The sequence below is a fragment of the Aquila chrysaetos genome, chromosome 19, assembly GCF_900496995.4.
Source record: "Aquila chrysaetos chrysaetos chromosome 19, bAquChr1.4, whole genome shotgun sequence".
Classification (NCBI taxonomy): Eukaryota; Metazoa; Chordata; class Aves; order Accipitriformes; family Accipitridae; genus Aquila; species Aquila chrysaetos.
Window position 1 is genome coordinate 27860097 of NC_044022.1, and position 19722 is coordinate 27879818.

The following is a 19722-nucleotide window of genomic DNA, read 5'->3' on the forward strand; positions in this document are numbered from 1 at the left end:
CACACACGGCTTGAGCAGAGGCAAGATGAAGGGATGCAAAGGTACAGTGATCACAGGGGGTGGATGTGATTCTGTGACCCCATCAGGCCTTGCTGCTGCACACATGGTGTAGCAGAGCCCTGCTTATACTACCTAGGACAGCAGGGAGACGGGACCTCTCTGCATGACCGACCTCACAGGTCTCAGCCTCCCACAGTGGGGAGCACGGTCCCTGTGTGTAGGGTCTGGCTGCAGACCTGGGTAGAAAAGCACAGAGGAGAAGGGCTCTGTGAGGTCTATTCCAGCTGAGTTGTTGGCACAGGGGTTCAGCTGTAAGCTGGTGCAGCGGTGCTGTGCTGCACCAGGTCTGCTCAGGGGCAGACCACTGGGCAGATCTGAGCAGTTGCTGTTCTCGCACAGCCTGGCTCTGAACTGGACAGACAGGACAAGGCACGGCTCTGGCAGCTCCATGGGCAGTCTGGGAGTCACTTGGGGTTGTTTTCACCTGCAGGCTATAATGGCAGCCATGTAGGCTTTGGCTGGGAGACCTGGGTACACATAGGAGCATGGTGACTGCTGGCTCAGAGACCTGGGTGCTGGCTCAGGGACCAGACAGAATTGGCCAGGGTGCAACCCTGTCAGCCCTGCCTTCATGGACACAGCAGCTTTGGCCCAGCTCCATAGGTATCAAATGCTCACTCCTGAATGGCAGCTTCAGACAGACACACTCCTATGGCAGTGTGCGAAGGCTGCTCCTTCACAGGCAGCAGTCCCTGGGACTGAGAGCATGCAGAATGGCCCTGGGCACAACAGCTCTCCACAGTCAAAGGCCTCTGTAAGCCTGATTGGGACTTTAGTACACCTGCCCATTGACTCTGGATTTCAGGAACTGCAGACTACCAACTCCTGAGCTCAGTTTGGGGTTGGGGGTTACTCTGTTTGGGTGCTGGCATGCACCAGGTGACAGAGGAATTGCGGTCAGGCTGTGCATGTAGCTTCGTTGCAAGGTGGCATCAGGCCCTCTGGGACAGCCAGGGTGCAGGCAGTCCTGTGGGGGCAGCTCAGCATGGTGCTGGCTGGCTGCCATGATGCAAGGCTGCAGCAGGAAACCTGCAGCTCAGGCTCCTCAGGACTCAGTGGGGCCATGCCCCAATGGGGGTTGGGACCCCCTTCATGAGAAAGTGTGCTGGTCTGGCCTCCCCACAGTGCTGTCAGTGCCCATGCTGTGGCTTGCTTGCAGCAGAGGCACAGTGCAGTGAGTGGGCTCGCAGTGACACCAGGGTGCTGAGGAGCCTGTATGGCAGCTGAGGGGATGCGTGGTGACAGTGGGCTGCCATTGGGCACTGTGATTTCAGATGGGTACTTGTGCATGGCTGAGCATTTCCCACCATGCCCACGGGTGACTTGCAGTGGCCAGTACTTAATCATGGTGCCAACGCATTGCCATACCAAGGGTGGCTCACAAGGACCTGCACAGTGGCCATGGGCTGCAGAGGGCACAAGCACAGTGTCAGAAAGATCTCTGTCAGCCTGGGATCCTGTCCCAAACCCAACCATTTAGGAGGCACAAGACAATGGGGTTTTAACAAGAAGCTCCAGCTTGATGTCTGGGCTCCAAGGACTGACTTTCTCATATCATAGAATAGTTTGAGTTGGAAGGGACCTTTAAAGGTCATCTAGTCCAACCCTCCCCCGCAAGGAGCAGGGACATCTTCAACTAGATCAGGTTGCTCAGAGCCCCATCCAACCTGACCTTGAATGTGTCCAGTGATGGGGCACCCACAACCTCTCTGGGCAACCTGCTCCAGTGCCCCACCACCCTCATACTGAAGAATTTCTTCCTTATATCTAAGCTAAATCTACCCTCTTTCAGTTTAAAACCATTACTCCTTGTCCTACTACAGGCCCTGCTAAAAAGTCTGTCCTCGTCTTTCTTACAAGCCCCCTTTAAGTACTGAAAGGCCGCAATAAGGTCTCCCTGGAGCCTTCTCTTCTCCAGGCTGAACAACCCCCAACTCTCTCAGCCTGTCCTCACAGGAGAGGCGTTCCAGCCCTCTGACTGTTTTCATGGCCCTCCTCTGGACCCACTCCAACATGTCCATGTCTTTCCTGTGCTGAAGACTCCAGAGCTGGATGCAGTACTCCAGGTGGGGTCTCATGAGAGCAGAGTAGAGGGGCAGAATCACCTCCCTCGACCTGCTGGCCACACTTTTTGAAGCAGCCCCGGATGCGGTTGGCTTTCTGGGCTGCGAGCACCCATTGCCGGGTCATGTCCAGCTTTTCATCCACCAGTACCCCCAAGACCTTCTCCGCAGGGCTGCTCTCAATCCCTTCATCCCCCAGCCTGTATTGATACCGGGGGTTGTGATATCCCAGTCTCTTCCAAACTACAGGGCAAGCACTAACCTCACAGCAAGGCACCCCTCACCCTACCCTCAGCCAGGCTTTCCCTGATGCCAAGGGATGTGTGGCCCTTCAAAGGCTGCCCTTTCAAGCATGCAGTGCAAACAATGCCAGCTTGCTCAGTGTCACTGGGCAGTCTGCAACCTGCCTCGCTGCTCTGCCTGGGTTATCAGCCACCCACAAGCACCACTGATATGTTCAGCACCTGCTGACTGCTCAAGGAAGAGTTTGGTGCAGAGGGAGGGCTCTGGGCTCCCATAGAATCCTCACTGGACAGTGAGTCGTTCCCCATTTATTGTCACCTTTGGGACTGCACAGAGACAACCATGAATCCACAGCAGTGCTGCAGTCACAGCAGCTACATGCACACCAGAGAATAAAGTGCGGCAGTCCAGGTGCCTGGCTCCAAGGCCCCAACATAGGCTGTGTCATTTGGCTGGATTTGCCATCTAAGGCAGGGGCTGCACCCAGATTGCATCTTAGTGATGGTCCTGGCCTCTGCTAACTCCTGAACTGGGCCTAGGAATTTTTGGTGAAAGGTCCAGTTAGGAAGAACCAAAATTGTGCTGGGACCTGTGCTAAAAACCTCTGGACAATGACAGGTTAGCGTCCATGTCCAAATACTAACACTATTTAATTTACTGGTATAGAGGTGTAGGCTGTGTTCCTGTGCCTTCAGGATGGCTCTGAGCCTTGTGATAGCTGAGCAGGCATTGGCAGAGCACAGGTAGCCTCCCACTTGCTGCTTCCCCAGGTGCTCTTGGTGCTGTACCTGAACTGGGCTGGATGAGGAAAGCATTCTTCTCGTTGCCGCTGACGATGCTGTACGTGATGCGCCCAGAAGAGCCCCCCATGTGCATAGCTTGGATGCTTGCCACAGCAGTGCCTGGAAGCGAATGAAACAGTGTGAAGGGACAGCAGAGTCTCGGGGCAGGTGGCAGAGAGGGTCAGGGTGGTGTGTTCTCACCATGACCCCTGGAGACCTTCCAGGAGCAACTACGCCCCTCTGACTGCCTACAATGAACACCCTGAGGCAAACCCATGGGTATTACCACCCTGAACAGCCTGGGCACCAGTCAGACCCTGCAGTCCCTTGGGTCTATCCAAAGCATAATGGGACTTCCCAAGACCCTGCAGTGCTCCCTGGTTTGAGTTTCCCACAGCTTTGCCAGCCCAGCACCCACTTCCCCTCCTGTCCCATTTCATGCCAGCACTTGCTGGTCACTTTGCCAAGCTGATACCTGGAGCAGCATTTTCTGGCAGGGCCACATCACTGGTGCTCCGGGGGAAGCGCAGCCCCCGGTAGGGTTCTTCCTGCAAATGGATCACCACCACACCGGTAGAGGAGAGTGCCGGTTGCCCCAGGTCTGTGGCCAGGATGAAGAGCGTCCGCTGGCGTTGGCTGAGCGAGCCCAGGGGCTGCAGCAGTTGGATATCCCCTGTGTAGGAGTTGATTGCGAAGGCGGAGGTGGAGGTGGCAAGGCGATACAGGATGGAGGCATTGGCACCTGCATCCCTGTCCTCTGCCCTCATGGTGGCCACAACCTGCTTGAGTGGTGTGTGGCGGGACAAGTTGACAGTGAGGGGGCTGTGCAGGAAGGCGGGGGCATGGTCATTGACATCTCGCACCGTGACCATGACACGCACAGCTGCGCTCTTGGGCTCCCATGGTGCTGAGTCCACAGCCTTGGCCAGGAAGCTGTAACTGGGGTGGCGTTCCCGGTCCAGCGCCTGGGCACTTCTGATGTGCCCACTCTGCGGCTCGACCTGGAACATGCCAAGTGACTCATTGCCCAGGTAGTAAGAGACCTGCCCATTGGTGCCCTCATCAGGGTCCTCAGCCACCAGCTGCAGCACCAGGGCACCAACAGGCAAGTCCTCTGGCACCTCCACCACATAGGTGGCTTGAGCAAAACCAGGAGCGTTGTCATTTAAGTCTAACACCCGCACGTTCACTGACATGGTGGCACTGCGCGGAGGGGTGCCGTGGTCTTGCACCACCACTGTGAGGCTGTAGGAAGCAACTTGCTCCCGGTCGAGGGCACGTGCAGTGGAGAGGACACCGGAGACTGGGTCTAGGCTGAAATCCTGCCCAGGGTCTCCATCTGGAAAAGAAGAAAGGGAATAAAAAGACAGCATGACTACAACTGGTACGAGGAAGGACCTGTCCTATGCTGCCCAGAGAAGACAGCATGAAGTCCATCCCATTGTGGCCCAGCAGCGAGGGTAGAGTGAGCTGTTTTCTGTAAGGGCCCAGTGGGATTGAACCTCCTTGGTCCAGGTCTGTGTGTGTGTGCGTGTAAGAACTGGCTCCAACAGCTTACAGGCCAGTGCTGCTGCCACAGGGAGCCCCCAGATAACGCATGACATGATAACAGCAGAGAGATCTCACTTAGCAACCTGTAAATTCAACAGGTCAGAGCAGCCAAGAGAGGTATGGAACTAGTCCAAGCCTGGGGAACCAGACAAGAGCATGGGGAATGAGGAAGTGCAGCCTGTCCAGATCTTGGGGTGCTCTTTACCGGGGGCAGAGAAACTAGAGGGCTGAGAGGTGGCAGCAGCTACATGTGGTTTGGAGCAGGAGAGAACTGGAGTGGAAAAGGAACTGCCACAGCTGATGCTTCCCAGAGCCACTGGCAACCCAGGGTGAACAGCCCTTACCTACTGCCGAGAAAGAAGCTACAGAGCTCCCTGTGCACCTCACCTGCCACGTGGTATTCCAAGCGCCCATTCTCGCCTCCATCAGGATCGGTGGCCCGCAGGGTGTAGAGTGCCACACGGCTTTGATTCTCAGGGACCTCCACAGAGCAGGACTCACTCTCTAGGTATGGTGCGTGGTCATTCTCATCCCCTACTGTTATCCGCACAGTTGCCTTGGAGAGGTTGGGGGGAAGGCCACCATCCCGTGCATAGACTGCAGGAACACAGCAAGAGCACTGCAGGCTACCCTGCTGACTGGGAGCTACTATCAAGGCCATCATATGCAAATGCAAAGACAATCACAAGGGCAGCCAGGCATGGGATCACTGGCATTCCTGCATGCTCAAACCACCCAACAACCCTACATGCCCCACAAAGCCCCATCACTTCCCATGGCCTGTCCTCCTTGCAATATTGCCCTACCCCAGCAGTGGGGAGCACCCATCTGCCTCTCCTATGCCTCCTACCCCCACGCCTGCTGCACCCCTCTCATGCACCAGCACAGCCCTACCCATCAGCACGTGTTGCTCCTGCTCCTCGCGGTCCAGGGCATGTGTGGTGACAATAAGCCCCGTCTGTGGGTGGATGGAGAACGGTCCCCCAGAGAGACCCCCATAGGACACCTGCCCATTGGCACCTGCAGGGAGGAACATGGTTTAAGGGCAGCCCAGAAGCAACCCCAGAAGCCTCTCATTTGGCTCACAGCCCTGCCCCTCCCTCCTCCCAGGCTTTCAACCCAGGGGTCACACAGGCTGCGGGAGAGGATGATCTCACTCCCTGGCAAGTAAAGCAGGGGCAGAGATGTGTGGTGGAGGGAGGTCCCAGCCCAGCCCAGATTGTGGAAGTGAAGATGGGCCAAGGAACCTCCAAGGAACAAAGACCATTGTCTTGGGGAGCAGAGGGAATCACAGTCCTTGTTCTCATCCTCAGCTTCTCCCAGGATTCAGCCCATCTCTCATCTCCAGGCTACGTCAAGATCCTTCCCTCCATGGTCAGCCAGGCTCTCCAAGCCAGGTGGAAGGGACCAGAGCGCACCCAGTCCCGGGTGCTGCATCTCTGGAAGGGCCCCTGACCAAACTGGGCAGCTCACCCTCACCCTGCATCCTCACCCAGGTCCCGGTCCATGGCCAGCACCTGCAGCACAGGGCTGCCAGCTGGCAAGTTCTCCATGATGTGTGCTTCATACTCAGGTTTCTCAAAAGTGGGAGCCTCATCGTTGACATCCAGCACCAGCACGGACAGTAGCTGTGTGGCGGAGCGGCGTGGGAAACCGTGATCCATGGCCACCACGGTCAGGTTGTGCTGCACCACCTCCTCCCGGTTCAGGGCCCGCACAATGGAGAGCGCACCTGCAGGCACAGGGAGAGGGGCGAGCTGGGACCGCACAGCACCAGGGCCGACTGCTCCCAGGACAGAGCTATCACAAGGCTGCAGGCACTGGGGTGAGTCAGGGACAGCCAGGTCTCAAGAGATACTGCTGTCTGCAGTATCATGCCAAGCAGGTGCTATGCTTAGGGCTTTCGGCACCCCACAGGTCTCCCTCCTCTGGGTTCCCCAGCCCACGCTCTCCTCCTGTGCACCATGCTACATCCCCATGTATCCCTGCACCCTCCTCAGCCCCCGTGCTCCCAGTGTCCCTGCCGCCCACCCTGCATCCTGCTGGGCCCTCACCAGTGCCGGGGTTAAGGTGGAAGCGGCCATCACTGTTGCCCGCTCGCAATGAGTAGCTCACACGCCCGTTCTCTCCCAAATCGTTGTCCTGGGCCACCACATGCAGTACCACGAACCCCGTCGGCTGGTCCTCCATGACGCTGACGGCAGCAGGTGAGAGGAACGCGGGCGCGTTGTCATTCTCATCAGTCACAAACACACGGGCTGTGACAGCTGCTGAGCGGCGCTGGCTGATGTTGCGGGCCTGGTCCGTGGCCTCCACCACCAAGAGGAAGGAGGCAGCAGCCTCCCGGTCAAGGCTTTGGCGAAGGGTCAGCAGCCCTGAGTGGCTGTCAAGCTGGAAGGGAGCCCCGGAGGGCTCCTGGTGCAGCAGGGCGTAGCGCACCTGGCTATTGGGACCCACGCCATCCCCATCCAGTGCCTGGAAGGTGAAGATGGATGAGCCAGCCTGGGCATTCTCGGGCACCACGATGGTAATGGGGTCTTCAGGGAAGGTGGGCGCCTGGTCATTGCAGTCCTGCACGTGGATCTGTACCAGCACCAGTCGGCTGGAGGGATAGCCATGCTGCGTATCCTCAGCACTCACCTGAAGCACGTGCCGTGCTCCAGCTTCATAGTCCAACTCCCGGGCAGCGTAAATCTCCCCTGTCACACTGTCAACCACAAAGGTGCCATCCCCACCACCTCCTACCACTGTGTAGGTCAGCTGTCCTCGCGCAGGGGCATCTGGGGGTGCCACTGAGCCGATCACAGACCCCGGCTTGACCCCTTCCAGAGGGTGCAGGGTCAACACAGTGGCATCAGGCCGTGGCAGCACCCGGGAGGATGGCAGTACCTGTGAGGAGAGGCAGCAGTGAGGGGCATGCACCAGGGTGCTGGGTGCCAGGAGGTCCTATCAGGGAGCCGGTGGAGGGGGGGGACATGGGGCCCGCAGAGAGCAGGTCTTGGGAGGCAAGGTCTCAGCTCTTGTGGCCTAACAGATGAATAGCAGCCTGAAAAACGTACTGGGGATAAGCACGGGTTTGACAGGGTGAAAGATGAGCTTCACCTGGGGAGCTAGGGTAGGTAAGGACAGACAGAGCTGCTGACTGGGCAGAGAAGGCTCGGGGGGATCTTATCGAAGTCTATTGATACCTGAAGGGAGGGTGCAAAGAGGACAGAGCCAGGCTCTTCCCAGTGGTGCCCAGTGCCAGGACCAGAGGCCATGGGCACAAGCTGAAACACAGGAGCTTCCCTCCGAACATCAGGAAACACTTTTCACTGTGAGGGTGACTGAGCACTGACACAGACTGCCCAGAGAGGTGGTGGAGTCTCCATGCTTGGAGACAGTCCAAAGCTGTCTGGACATGGTCCCGGGCAACTGACTCTGGGTGGCCCTGCTTGAACAGGGGGGTTGGACAAGATGACCTCCAGAGGTGCCTTCCTGCCTCAACCAGCCTGTGAGTCTGTGGCTGTGTTAGATACTGCAAAAGCAACAGACACCAGCAGAAACAATTCTGCAAAACATAAGCAAGAGTGGGCAAGAAGAGAGGTAACACTCATATGGATGAGAGGTACAGAGAAGAAAGATGACTCGGTATGACCCAAAGATAAATAAATACGATCACTACTTTTATTAAAGATACTGAAGTTAATTTGGGGATGAGGTGCACCTGTGGATGGGAGGGAGGATGCATGAAAAGCCATAGTGTTATCTGAAGGGAAAACGTGTTGAAGAACTCAGTGCACTTATGTCAAGGAGCTGGGGAAAAAGAGAATACAGCAGAACTGTCAGCCCAGAGGGGATCAAAACTGGCAACTGTCAAGCACATAGCTACAGTAGAAGAATGCAAACAAGCACTTCAGGGACAACCAGTCTGCCAGTCTGGCCTCAACACTTTGAAGGCTGTAGAACAACTTTAATGACAAGAACAGTTACAGACATGGCATAAAAAGGAAATGGTATAAAACATATTGTGGAATGGCTAAAGGCAGATGTGCCAGGCTAACACAGTTCTTCTCTCCTCAAGGACAAAGGAAATGCAGTGTATCTAGCTTGCCTGGGTTTTAGCTGGGCTCTGATGCAGCAGCACATAAGAGATCACTCATTAAACTGGGGAAAGGTGCAGTATCAGTGTGGCTGTGTGATGGAAAGGACTAAAAGATCGACTGGCTCAAGAAGAGTGATTAGCGGGCCTTTGCAGAGATGGCTCTTGGTGCTGGCATTTACTTTTGATAGGTGCAAGGGCAAAAGAAAGCTGAGTACGTTATGAAATTGCTGATGATGTTAGAAGGCACTGCCAGCACAGAGAAGCAGCAGGACATCAAACAAGGAGAGTCTAATGGCCTTAGGAACTGCAAGAACAGGGACAGGAAGATGTGAACTGGTGTACTGTGAAAGTGCCTTGACTGGGAGTGAACGAATGTCTTGCTGTAAAAGGAAGCTCATTACTAGCAACAGAGAAAGGACTTGGCTGTCTAGGCCAATACACCAGACAGTGAGTGCCAAAGTTATAGAGACGTGAAGAACACCCTGCATGTCAGGAACACTGTTTTCAGTAGATGCTGGGAAGAATCAATGTCTCTGTGCAGAGGACCTCTAAGGTCTTCTCTGCAACAGCATAGCTAGGACTGGGTGGGCTGTCTAAGTCTGGAAAAGACAGAACTGCTTACTATTAATGCTATTGACCACTTTACAAATGAGAACATGCACAGTGGCAGATGGAACCACCCCTTCCCATCCCAGGTTCTCCACACAGATTTTAGGGCTGGATCAACAGCTGAGCAAGGTGTCCTCAGATGAAGGCAGAGGAAGGCTGCCAAGTAGTTGGATGGTGTCCTCCAAGAGGCGAGCAAGGGGTAGATGGTGCAGGGACAAGAGGAGCTGGGGGTGCTGGATACCTGAATGCGAATGATGGCTGATGTACTGCGAGGCACCGTGCCCCGGTCACTGGCTGTCACAGTGAAGATGTACTCAGCACGATCAGACCGGCGTAGAACTGTGGCAGTCCGCAACTCTCCAGTAGCCATGTGCAGTGTGAAACGCTCTGCCCAGGCTCCTGCAGAAAGAAGGTGAAATGCTACAGGGCAAGGCAGAGAAGAGGGAAGGCAGGGGGCAGGTTGGGATGGAGGAGGGAGCGTAGTGTGGCAGGGCTTGGGCAGTGGGCACCCATCTGCCCCCAAGGGTGATGGCTGCAAGGCAGAGATCAGTCAGTTCTGCAGCTCATACCTATCAGTGAGTAGATGATGGTCCCATTCTCACCCTCATCGGGGTCCTTGGCTTGCAGGGAGGCGACTAGAAGTCCCGATGGCTTCTCTTCCAGCACCTGCAGCACAGTCCAGGGAGCAGCTGAGTGGCACAGGGCACCCTTCAGACTACCCCCACAAACCCCTGAGCACGGTCGGTACAGGATCTGCACCTTCCTACACCAGCCCTGCACCTCACCCAAGGCACAGACCCCCCTGACAAGACCCACAGGCTGTGCCTGAGGCTGGACAACATGGAGAAGTCCACAGCAAAAGCAAAGCTGGCAAAGGCAGTTTCTGCCTTGCTAGCCCTCCTCCCATTCTGCCCTGTTTAACAACCAGCTTAGCAGCATTGGGGCATGCTGCAGCAGTGAGCTGCATGGGGATGGGAGGATGCTATGTCACGCATGTTACATCCAAAGCCTCTACAGCTAGGAAAATCGAGGGGTCCATGACAGTCCTGGTTCTCTCTGCCCTCAATAGACCCCTTCAGCTGCAAATGCAAGGTGTGAGCGCTCACAGACTCAGAGGCCAGTCACCCTGGCAATGGAAGGTGATTTCCTCAGTTCCCACCAGCCAGCCCAGGGAGGTTTGCGATCTCTGGAAATGCAGCTGGCTGTTCTTCCTGGGCTCAGACACCTAGGCTCTTAGGGCTTTTCCCTTCTCTCCTTTGTGGTTAGCATTGCTGACTGCCTGTCTGTAGGCACTGAATACCACCATTTTATGCCAGTGCATCATAGTACCATCAAGACATTAATTATGCACATGCTCAGCTAACCCCACTTTCTGAGGTAAGTTACCAGCTTCCTGACAGAGACCACATGTAATAGCACTGCATGCAAGCACCCTCCCTGGATAATTATGGAAATGGACACATCCCCATTACTGCCCTTCACCACCTGTCAGTTTTTGGGAGTATCCTCAGCAAACAACCCATGCCTGCTGGTAGACCTGTCTCTCCTCCAGCACAGACTCCTTGCACGTACCCACACCTCAGTGGTAGAGCAGGTTCCCCACTTGGCACAGACTCTGCAGTCCCTTCCACACCAGAAGACATCAAATTCACATCCTGAGTTTACAGACCTCAAATTCACGTCCTATCAGCACATCCCACAGCACAAATCATCCTTACAGATCCAGCTGTGCTAGGTGATCTCCGTGTGATACCACATTAATGCATTTATGAAAAAGACAAGTGGAATCTGAGCAAGAATTCAAGGAAAGAGGCTGCAAGCTCCTGAGAGGAGGCAAGCGTTAATGCTGTTGCACAAGCTGCTGGCACCATGCTGGTGGTGCGTGGGGAGGGGAGACCAGAGGAGCTGGACTTGTTTAGCCAGGCCAAGCAGTGATGTGAGTGCACTCTGTAAACACTGGGGAAAGGGGAGGGAAATTCCAAGGAGAGAAAAGAGCTATTTAAGCAAAAACACAATATTGGCACAAGAACAAATGAGTATAAAGTGGTCAGAAATTAGTTTAGGCTGGAAATTAAGAGATGGTTTCTAACTACCAGATCAAGGAATCTGCAACAGCATTTCACAGCAGTGACGAAGGCAGAAGATCTTCTAAATATAGCTTGGCTGTTTATGAAAAGGAGTGTCTGCGTGGACACCTCTGAGCAGGGCCATGCTTAGGAGGCCCCTTCCAATTCCTCCTGTGTAACAGGCCGGGGCAGGGCCTGCCCCTCATGCTGTCCCTAATCGCCCTCAACCAGGATATAAGGGGCTCCTGCTTCGCATGTATGGTCACTCTCCTCTTCCACAAGGAATCAAACTCCACCTGAGGAAAGCAGTGACTCATCAGAGGAGTTAAATGAGCAGCATCCGTACAGGCTCCATGTACAAATGCCATTTCCGATGCACAAACAGAGGAATAAACAGCAATAGAAGTGGTCTTGCCCCTGCAAAAACCTCAGCCTTAGTAAAATTGCTACCAGGCAGGCTTGTCCAGGTCAGAAGTCCACCCTCCAAGAAGGTTGTTGCAAATACAAGCTTGGTCCAAAGATCAGAGAGCCATCTCAATCACTGGCATAGTTCTGACAGTGGCTGGCAGTGGATATATAGAGAAGATGCAAGAAATAGGGTATGTATGGAATAATCCTCCTGTGAAACCTTCCCAGCTTCCAGCAGTCTGTGGCTAAGTCGCTTCCTGAGCCACAGATCATATTTTTGTTCAACAGCCTTTGATGGATTTTTTTCTTTCCATGAATTCATCTACTTTTGAACCCATGCAACTTTTGGCAATGATTTCACAATTTAATTATGTTCTGCATGAAAAAGTACTGCCTTTGTTTATTTTAAACCTGCTGTCTGGTCATTTCTTATGAAGCTGCCTAGGTCTTGTGTTGTGAAAAAAGCGACTTCTAATTTTCCCATTACTTTCTCTGTGCCATTCACTGCACACCTCTGTTATATTCCTGCAGTTTCTTCCATGCCAAAGAATGTTCAAGTATTTTCTTTCTGCATGGAAACCATTATCTACTGGAGATCACATTAACATCCTTTTCTGAACCTTTTCTAGCACTACTGCTTATTTAGTGGAATGGAGGCCGGGCAGAGAGCGTGTGCAGAATTTGAAATGTAGGGTAATGATGTTTTCTTTCATTCTCTGTTCCTTTTCTAATAAAACTCAGCATTTGATTTGCCTTTTTGACTGCAGCTGATCCCTGAGCTGATGTTTTCACAAAGCATTCACTGCGATGCCCCAATCTTCTCCCTAAACTTAAGTAGCCAATTCAGAGCCCACCACTGTGTAAGTGAAATTCATATTGGTTTTTGCCATGCATGTCACTTTCCAGTTGGCAACAGTGAATTTCATCTCCCACCTTCTTTCCTAATTGAACAGTAAAACAAGATCCTTCTACAGTTCTTCACAGGGAGCCCTCACCTTTATTACTACAAATAGACCAATAACATCAACAATCGCCTCTTCTGGAGGGTATACGAAAATGCTAAATAGCAAGGGTACCAGCACCAGTCCTAGGCACCCACCAGCAACATCCCCCCTCTCTGAAAACAGACCACTTCTTCCTTCCCTTTGCTCCTTCTCCCCTTTCCTAGTGATTGTTCCCTGGGAGGATCCATTACTACTGTAGTTCCTGTGTGAACACCATCTGGTCCTGCCAGTGTGTTACCAATATGCTTGACAAGCTTATCTTGCAACCCTACAGTGGTAGATATCCTCTAGCTGATGCTCAAAGCAAGGTGCTGATACAGAAACCTCCCTCTGCTTTGCCTAATGAACATTGATACGTATACTTCACTGGCCAAGTCTGCAATAAATCATGGAGCTTTGCATTTATCACTCAGTTTTTACTTTTCCCTCCAAGCCTTTCTTCTACACCTAAATCATGGTTAACATTGGCCTCTTCCTGTGCTTCACCCTTCTCTACCAGTGTTTCTAGCAGGAGAGCTTCAAACCAAAGTGCCCAAATATCTGTTTCGTTCAAAACTGTCATAGCATTTACCTGCCTTCAGGACTCTAAATCTGTCCCCGCCTTGCTCTGTCTCCTGAAGGATGCATATGCTTTTGTGGTACCTTTGTAGGAGAAGAGACCTCCCGAGCTCTAGCAGGACACTCCCAGCATTTCACGCCCCCAAACACTGGAATCAACTGCAGAGCCTGCTGTGCGAGTGTGTTGCAGGTGTCCCCGCACAGGAGACAGGAAAGTCAGCAGACTGCAGACACAGAGTGTGAGCAATGCCATTTTGCAGAGCCTGTTCAGCTGCAGTCTCAGCAATGCCACGGCTGGCTGGTCCCTGGCCTGCAGGAGCGACTCAAAGACCAGAGCCTTGCTCAGAGAGAGGACAAGACTAACTTTGCCTTCCTCTGCCTCCACCAGGCCCTGAGTGATGCCTTCATCCAGGCCAAGCCTTGCCAGACAGTTTTGCAAGCAGAGAGTGCCAGCTGGACATGCAAGAAGAAGGCTGGGCAAGGGATGGCTGCGACCTGGAACAGGAAGGGAAAAAGTAATGAACAGGGGAGGCCTGACTGGAGTTGCAGAGTGTCCCCAGAGTCCTGTGCTGATGGCCACCCAGGTGCGGCATTGACCTGCCAACACAGCCCTGCCTGCTCTGACCTGCCTCTGGTGTGCGGCTCAGGCAGGACCTGCAACAAAGAAAGGTTGCCATCAACGTGATGTGTAAAACCCAACACAGTGCGAGTGGCTTTGAGCACGCTGCCTGAAGTGCAGCAATGTGCAGAGCAAGCACATCCTTTCAGTTGCAGGTTCTCCCCGCTCTGTGCAGAAGAGATGAGGACAGGGCCTCAGTTGCCCATCCTGCTCCGTTGCTGCCAGTGCCACTCGGCCAGCTCCAGCAAGCCCTTGCCACATGTGCCACTCCACAGGGGCCACAGCAGAGCAGGTGCAGCCGGCTGGGGATGGGGGTGGAGGTTGGTCCTCACCCATTTCTGTTGAGCAGCACAGACATAATTCCATCTGCAGCACACTCAGTGCCCGGGTGACCGCTGCCACCACACAGTGCTGAGAGGGAAAACTGGGCTGGGACCCATAGCAGATTCTCAGAAAACCCTTGCGGGTGCGAAGTCCAGCTGGGCAGTGCTTTCTTGACCTCCCAGAAAGCCGAGTGGCTATAGCAAAAGTCCCGAGACCTAGAAGTTAATGGCACCCCATGCCTCCCTGCTCGCAAGTGTTTTACTCCTGGCTCTGTGGGTCAGATTTAGGGCTCCCTTCCACCTTCCCTCCTTGCAGGCATGTATGAGCCAAGAGTGTCTGCCTGCTGGTCAGTCTTATCGGTCTCAGAGCCCTCTGCAGTCCTCACCTGCTCTGTGCACCGGGATGTCTGTATTTCCCAAGGACATGCCCATCTTACCACATCTCAATCAGATTTACCAGACTGCCCTGGCTGCTGCATGGACGCAACTTGTGCCTGCTTACCTCCCACCCTGAAATTCCCCTGGGTGCCCCTGCCTACTCCCTTTCCGCCTGCAGAACCACCTGCCCCCAAACCCAGCGGCTATCACACCCCTGCCTCAACAGAGCTCCAGCCTGCTGCCCTTACCTGCACGGGCAGCTCCTGACCACTGGCCACATGAAGGAAAGCAGGAGCGTTGTCATTCTCATCCAGCACAGTGACATAGATGGTTCCTGTGGCACTGCGGGGTGGTGCTCCCCCATCCTGCACGATCACCAAGAGCTGGTAGCTGGACTGCTGCTCCCGGTCCAGGCTATGCTTGGTGCTGAGCTCCCCTGTGAGGGAGAAGTGGGACACAGCTCAGCCCAAAAACTGCTTTAAAGAAGAGCCTGCACTCAGGCATGTTGCTGGGGAGCCCAGCACCACAGGGGTAGGAAGATGAATATTCTGTTGCTGCACTGGCCTGGTCCACATCACTTCTGACCTGCCCTGGGCTTTCTCCCCAGCCAGCCCCAGCCTAGGAAGCCAGGAAGTCTCTCACCTGTCTGTGTGTGGATAAGGAAGTTGGGATCGTGCTGGAGCAGGCGGTAGGTGAGTCGGCTGTTCTGCCCAGCGTCCCGGTCACTTGCCATCACCCTCCCCACACTGCTACCGGGAGCCTGATTCTCAGGAACAGTGAAGAAGTAACGCTCCTCACTCAGCCGTGGGCTGTTGTCATTCTCATCAGTGATGCTGATCCGTACAGTGCTGGTGCCTGTTTTCCGGGCTTCCCCCCCTGAACCACTGCCTCCTGCCGAGGCCAGCACTGTGAGCACATACAGGTCTCGTGTCTCCCGGTCCAGTGCGCTTTTGACATAGAGCCAACCACTCTCAGGCATGATGCCAAAGCTGGCAGCATCCCCATCTGCACGCAAGTGGTAGGTAAGGGTCATGGATTCTGCATCGCGTGCCAGTGCCCGCACCTGCAGGAAGCGGGTGGAGACAGGCACACCTTCCTGCACCTCTACACGGTAGGTGAGTGTGTCAAAGATGGGCCCATTGTCGTGCTCAGCTTGCACATGTACCAGCAGCGTGAATGTGGAGCTGAGCTGGGGAACGCCATTGTCTCGGGCCACAATGGCCAGCCTGTAGGCTGCGCTGGCTTCATATTGCAGGGCCCCGATCAGTCGCACCGCCCCCGATGAGCGCTCCACACTGAAGGTGCCATCACCTCCTGACAGCAGCTCAAAATTCACCTGACCATTGGCACCACTGTCACGGTCCTCGGCCTGCAAAGTGTACACTGTAGTCCCAGGTTCTGTGGCCTCTGGCAGCAGAATGGAGTCAGAGGGGGCTGGGAACACTGGCACGTTGTCATTCACATCTGACACAGAGATTTTCACACGTGTGTTGCTATAGGCAGGAGGTGAACCACTTCGGGCCTGGACATCCAGAATGAGGACTGCCTGGGACTCATGATCAAGAGGCAGGCTGGTGCGGAGCTGCCCGGAGGCAGAGTCAATGGAAAAGTAGCCATGAGGATCCCCCGAGGAGATGGAATAAAAGATGTCATCAGCATGACCTGTGGACAAGGAAATGAAGACAGGAAGAATGATTTGTGTACCCGGCTCACTTCCTCAGCCCCCTTACAGACAGCAGCAGGGTTGGGCAGTGCTGTCTGCTGCAGACTGCTCGGGAGTTGTACAGAAGCACTGTGTACACGTGCATGTATGCGCAGATGCATATGCACAAGTGTGTGTGTACACATGTGTGTAACCACATGTGTGAGAGCATGCACTGAGTTGAGTGACAATTGCACGGGTGCACATTCGGATGTGCGTGCCTCTGTGCATGCACGGAGCTCCCAGAACAGGGTTGTTCTGTGAGGAACTGTGATACTTGACCTTCAAGATGATGCAGGGACAGGGAAAGTGACTGCATACAAAAGGGACAAGCCCGTACCTGGAGGGTTCTGGGCCCGGACAGCCCCCACACTGGCACCCTGCAGCATGTCCTCAGGCACTGTGAAGAAGTACTGAGTTTGCTCAAAGACAGGGGGTGAGACCGTGCCCTCCACGATGCTGATGTTCACCCGGGCATTTGGCTGTGCCTGTAGGCCCCCACCATCTTGTGCAGAGATCACCAGCTGCACCAGGGTGTTGGCTTTACCACTCAGGGACCATGAGAGGGAGATGACACCTAGGGAAGAAAGCAGTTCAGAGGCCACTATGCCTGCACCCCTGCCTGTCATCTGGCACCAAGAGAACAGGCCAAACCATAAGCTTGAAAAGAAAGACCTAAGGGGGCAGCAAACAATGTGCGCTTCACAGGGAGGAGCTTGCCATGGAAGAACTGGAGTAAAGGAGAGGAACCCTCCTGGGAAAGCCTCCCCAAATCCTCCTTTCTCAACCTTAAGCACAGCCCTGAGCTAAACAGTGGTAAGGGCTGCGGGAAATGAGCCAGAGGGCAGGTCTTGGGAGAGGGAAAGGAGGGAATAGGGCTTACAATGTGGGGTGCAGGGTGAGAGTCACAACACAGCAGATGGGATCTGGGCTATGGGGAGGCTCTTGGAGGAGATGTGAAACTGAAGGACCGTCCTCGATAGGCCCTACAAAGGAGGTGGCCCTGGACTGGGGTGGCTGGTAGGCCTGTCTCATACCAGTCGTTCCAGGAACTTGGGAACCAGTGTGGAGAGACCCTAATGCCTGTGCTGAGCACAGGACACCTTCCCATCCTGCTGAGAGCCCCTGGCACCACATGCCCATGCACTCACCTCCCCAGCAGAAACTGCTCTGGCTCTGGTGTCCAAAGCAAGGCAGAGCAGATGCAGCCAGTGAGAAAGGTAGGACCGAACGTGATAGAGCTTTATAGGGAAGGAGAGTAAACTGAGCAGGGGAGAGGAGGGAACTGGGCAGGGACAAGAAACTAAACAGGATACAGCCTGATGGGGCTAAGTAAGCAGCATGCAGGAGGAAAGCCACAGTGAGTGAGGGATGGGGAATGAGGGAGAGGAAGGAAGACAGGACAAATGAGGAACAGAGCAGGGAGCAGAAAGAAGAGGTCAGAGACTGGGTCTGGGAAGGGCGTGCCAGAGGCTCAGGAAGCCGAGGCAGGGAAGATGTGGCAGGGAGCAGAACAGACGTATTCTGGTGGCAGACTGCACTGCTGAGATGGCCAAGCAGTGACCCTCAGGCTGGCTTTTACACCTGCCTGCATCCCACTGCTCTGATTGCTGCCAACTCTGGCTGCCCTCTGAGCTCTCTCACCTGTGTCCTTGTTGAGGGAGAAGAGAGGGGGTGAGTTTCCCAGGACAATGCGGTAGGTCACTTTCCCATTCAGCCCCTCATCCTTGTCGTGGGCAGTAACACGCAGCACAGCTGTACCTGGCATGCTCTGTGTGCTGATGCTGGCAGCATACTCCAGCGGGTAAAACACTGGCCGGTTGTCATTTATGTCCTCCAGGAAAACCTTCACATACACCATGGAGTTCAGGCCACCCTGTGGAAGGACCAGATCAGAGATGGTGCAAGAGCAGGGGCAAGGACAACAGTATCCCCTGCACAGTGCTGAGTCAGCAGTATCGCATCCCCGCGGCCTCTCCAGCACTCACCCCATCAACAGCAGTGATGGTAAAATCATAGGCAGACGTGCCCTCATCACGATCCAGAGGCTGCACAGTGCACAGCTGCCCCGTGTGCTTGTCAATGCTGAACTGCGTGGGGACAACACTGCCGATGCCAGAACCAATGGAGTAGGAAAGGGAGCCAAAAGTGCCGCTGTCTGCATCTGTGGCTGTCACCTGGATGAGGGAAGACACTACATGAGCAGGGCCAGCAAGCACCACAGAGAAGACCACCAGCCAGACCCCGCCTGTCACCACCACCATCTCCACGATCCAGTGCTGCCCTCTGCTCCATGGCCCACAACCACTGCACAGTCCTCCAAGCTGGCCATAGTAAAGCAGACTGACAGTTATCACCTCAGCCCTGAGATTCTTGTCCCAAACAAGCCACCACTTCCTCTGCAGCCCTCCCTGCAAGAAGACAGGGCCTCCCAGGGGCTCACTGGCTGCAGACAGTGCCCTGGACAGTGCTGCAGGCAGCTGCAGGGCACCCGAGGATCAGCCTATGCTGGCCCGGTCCGAGGGGACACAGAGAGGGGGGAGCACAGCATTGCAGACTTGCAAGAGCTGCACCATGATTTCTATCTACAGTGTTGCCATGCGTCCCTGCACCACCAGAGGTGCCTTGTTTCGGGTGATACCTCCCTTCTTGCACCCCTGGGGCAACATCCATGACCCAGGTCAACAGACTTGCCTTAGCAAAGGAAAAGGCCATACAGAGAGGGGGTGCAGAAAGGCCAAGCCTCAGACAGATGCCAAGGATCTAGCAGCCAAGCATCCCCATTGCATGCTGCTTGATCAGCCAGCCAGGGACAACCCACACTTTTGCAGCAGCTGCTCCTGGCCCTCTGCTCCTTCTTTTCTGCAAAGATGCTTCAGATGAGACAAGGAAGAACAACAGCCCCCTTTTCACCATGACCCTGGCTTTGTCCTGCTCTCAGAGCTCTGTGCCCAGCAGCCCTGGGCTCTGAGGATGATGACTGAGGGTGGCATTGCCCTGTGACAGCCAGGGCCCATGAAGGACATGAATTGCATTAGCAGTTACAGACGCAGCAGAAGGATTAAAGCTGCTCCCTGCTTGCAAGGCCTCAGTTCCTCCTTGGGCTCCTTGCAGAGCTCAGGTCAGCAGAAAACAGCTCCTTCCCCCTGACCCCAGCATCACTGCCCATGGCTCATCCACCAGCTGGGAGCTCTGCACAGAGAACAAAGCTAGAGGACGGAGCCAGGAGGGAGGCAGCTGGGCCAGGCCCGGGTGAAGTGGAGTTCAGGCCT

The 19722-nt window shown here is 54.8% G+C and overlaps 1 protein-coding gene across 4 annotated transcripts in view; it reads right to left on the reverse strand.

Annotated features, from left to right (window-relative positions):
• The window catches only part of DCHS1 (dachsous cadherin-related 1), an 85565-nt gene that overhangs the window by 11015 nt on the left and 54828 nt on the right, over positions 1–19722 (reverse strand). For all 4 annotated transcript variants that reach the window (XM_030042311.2, XM_030042309.2, XM_041118401.1 and 1 more), the window contains 13 exons: positions 18439–18627; positions 18095–18326; positions 16791–17027; positions 15391–16410; positions 14997–15184; positions 9962–10058; positions 9634–9791; positions 6754–7588; positions 6192–6431; positions 5594–5719; positions 5087–5296; positions 3624–4487; positions 3155–3268 (listed from right to left, as the gene is read on the reverse strand). In XM_030042311.2, the coding sequence (XP_029898171.1) occupies positions 3155–3268; positions 3624–4487; positions 5087–5296; positions 5594–5719; positions 6192–6431; positions 6754–7588; positions 9634–9791; positions 9962–10058; positions 14997–15184; positions 15391–16410; positions 16791–17027; positions 18095–18326; positions 18439–18627 (4510 nt within the window). The remainder of the gene's footprint in view (positions 1–3154; positions 3269–3623; positions 4488–5086; positions 5297–5593; positions 5720–6191; positions 6432–6753; positions 7589–9633; positions 9792–9961; positions 10059–14996; positions 15185–15390; positions 16411–16790; positions 17028–18094; positions 18327–18438; positions 18628–19722) is intronic.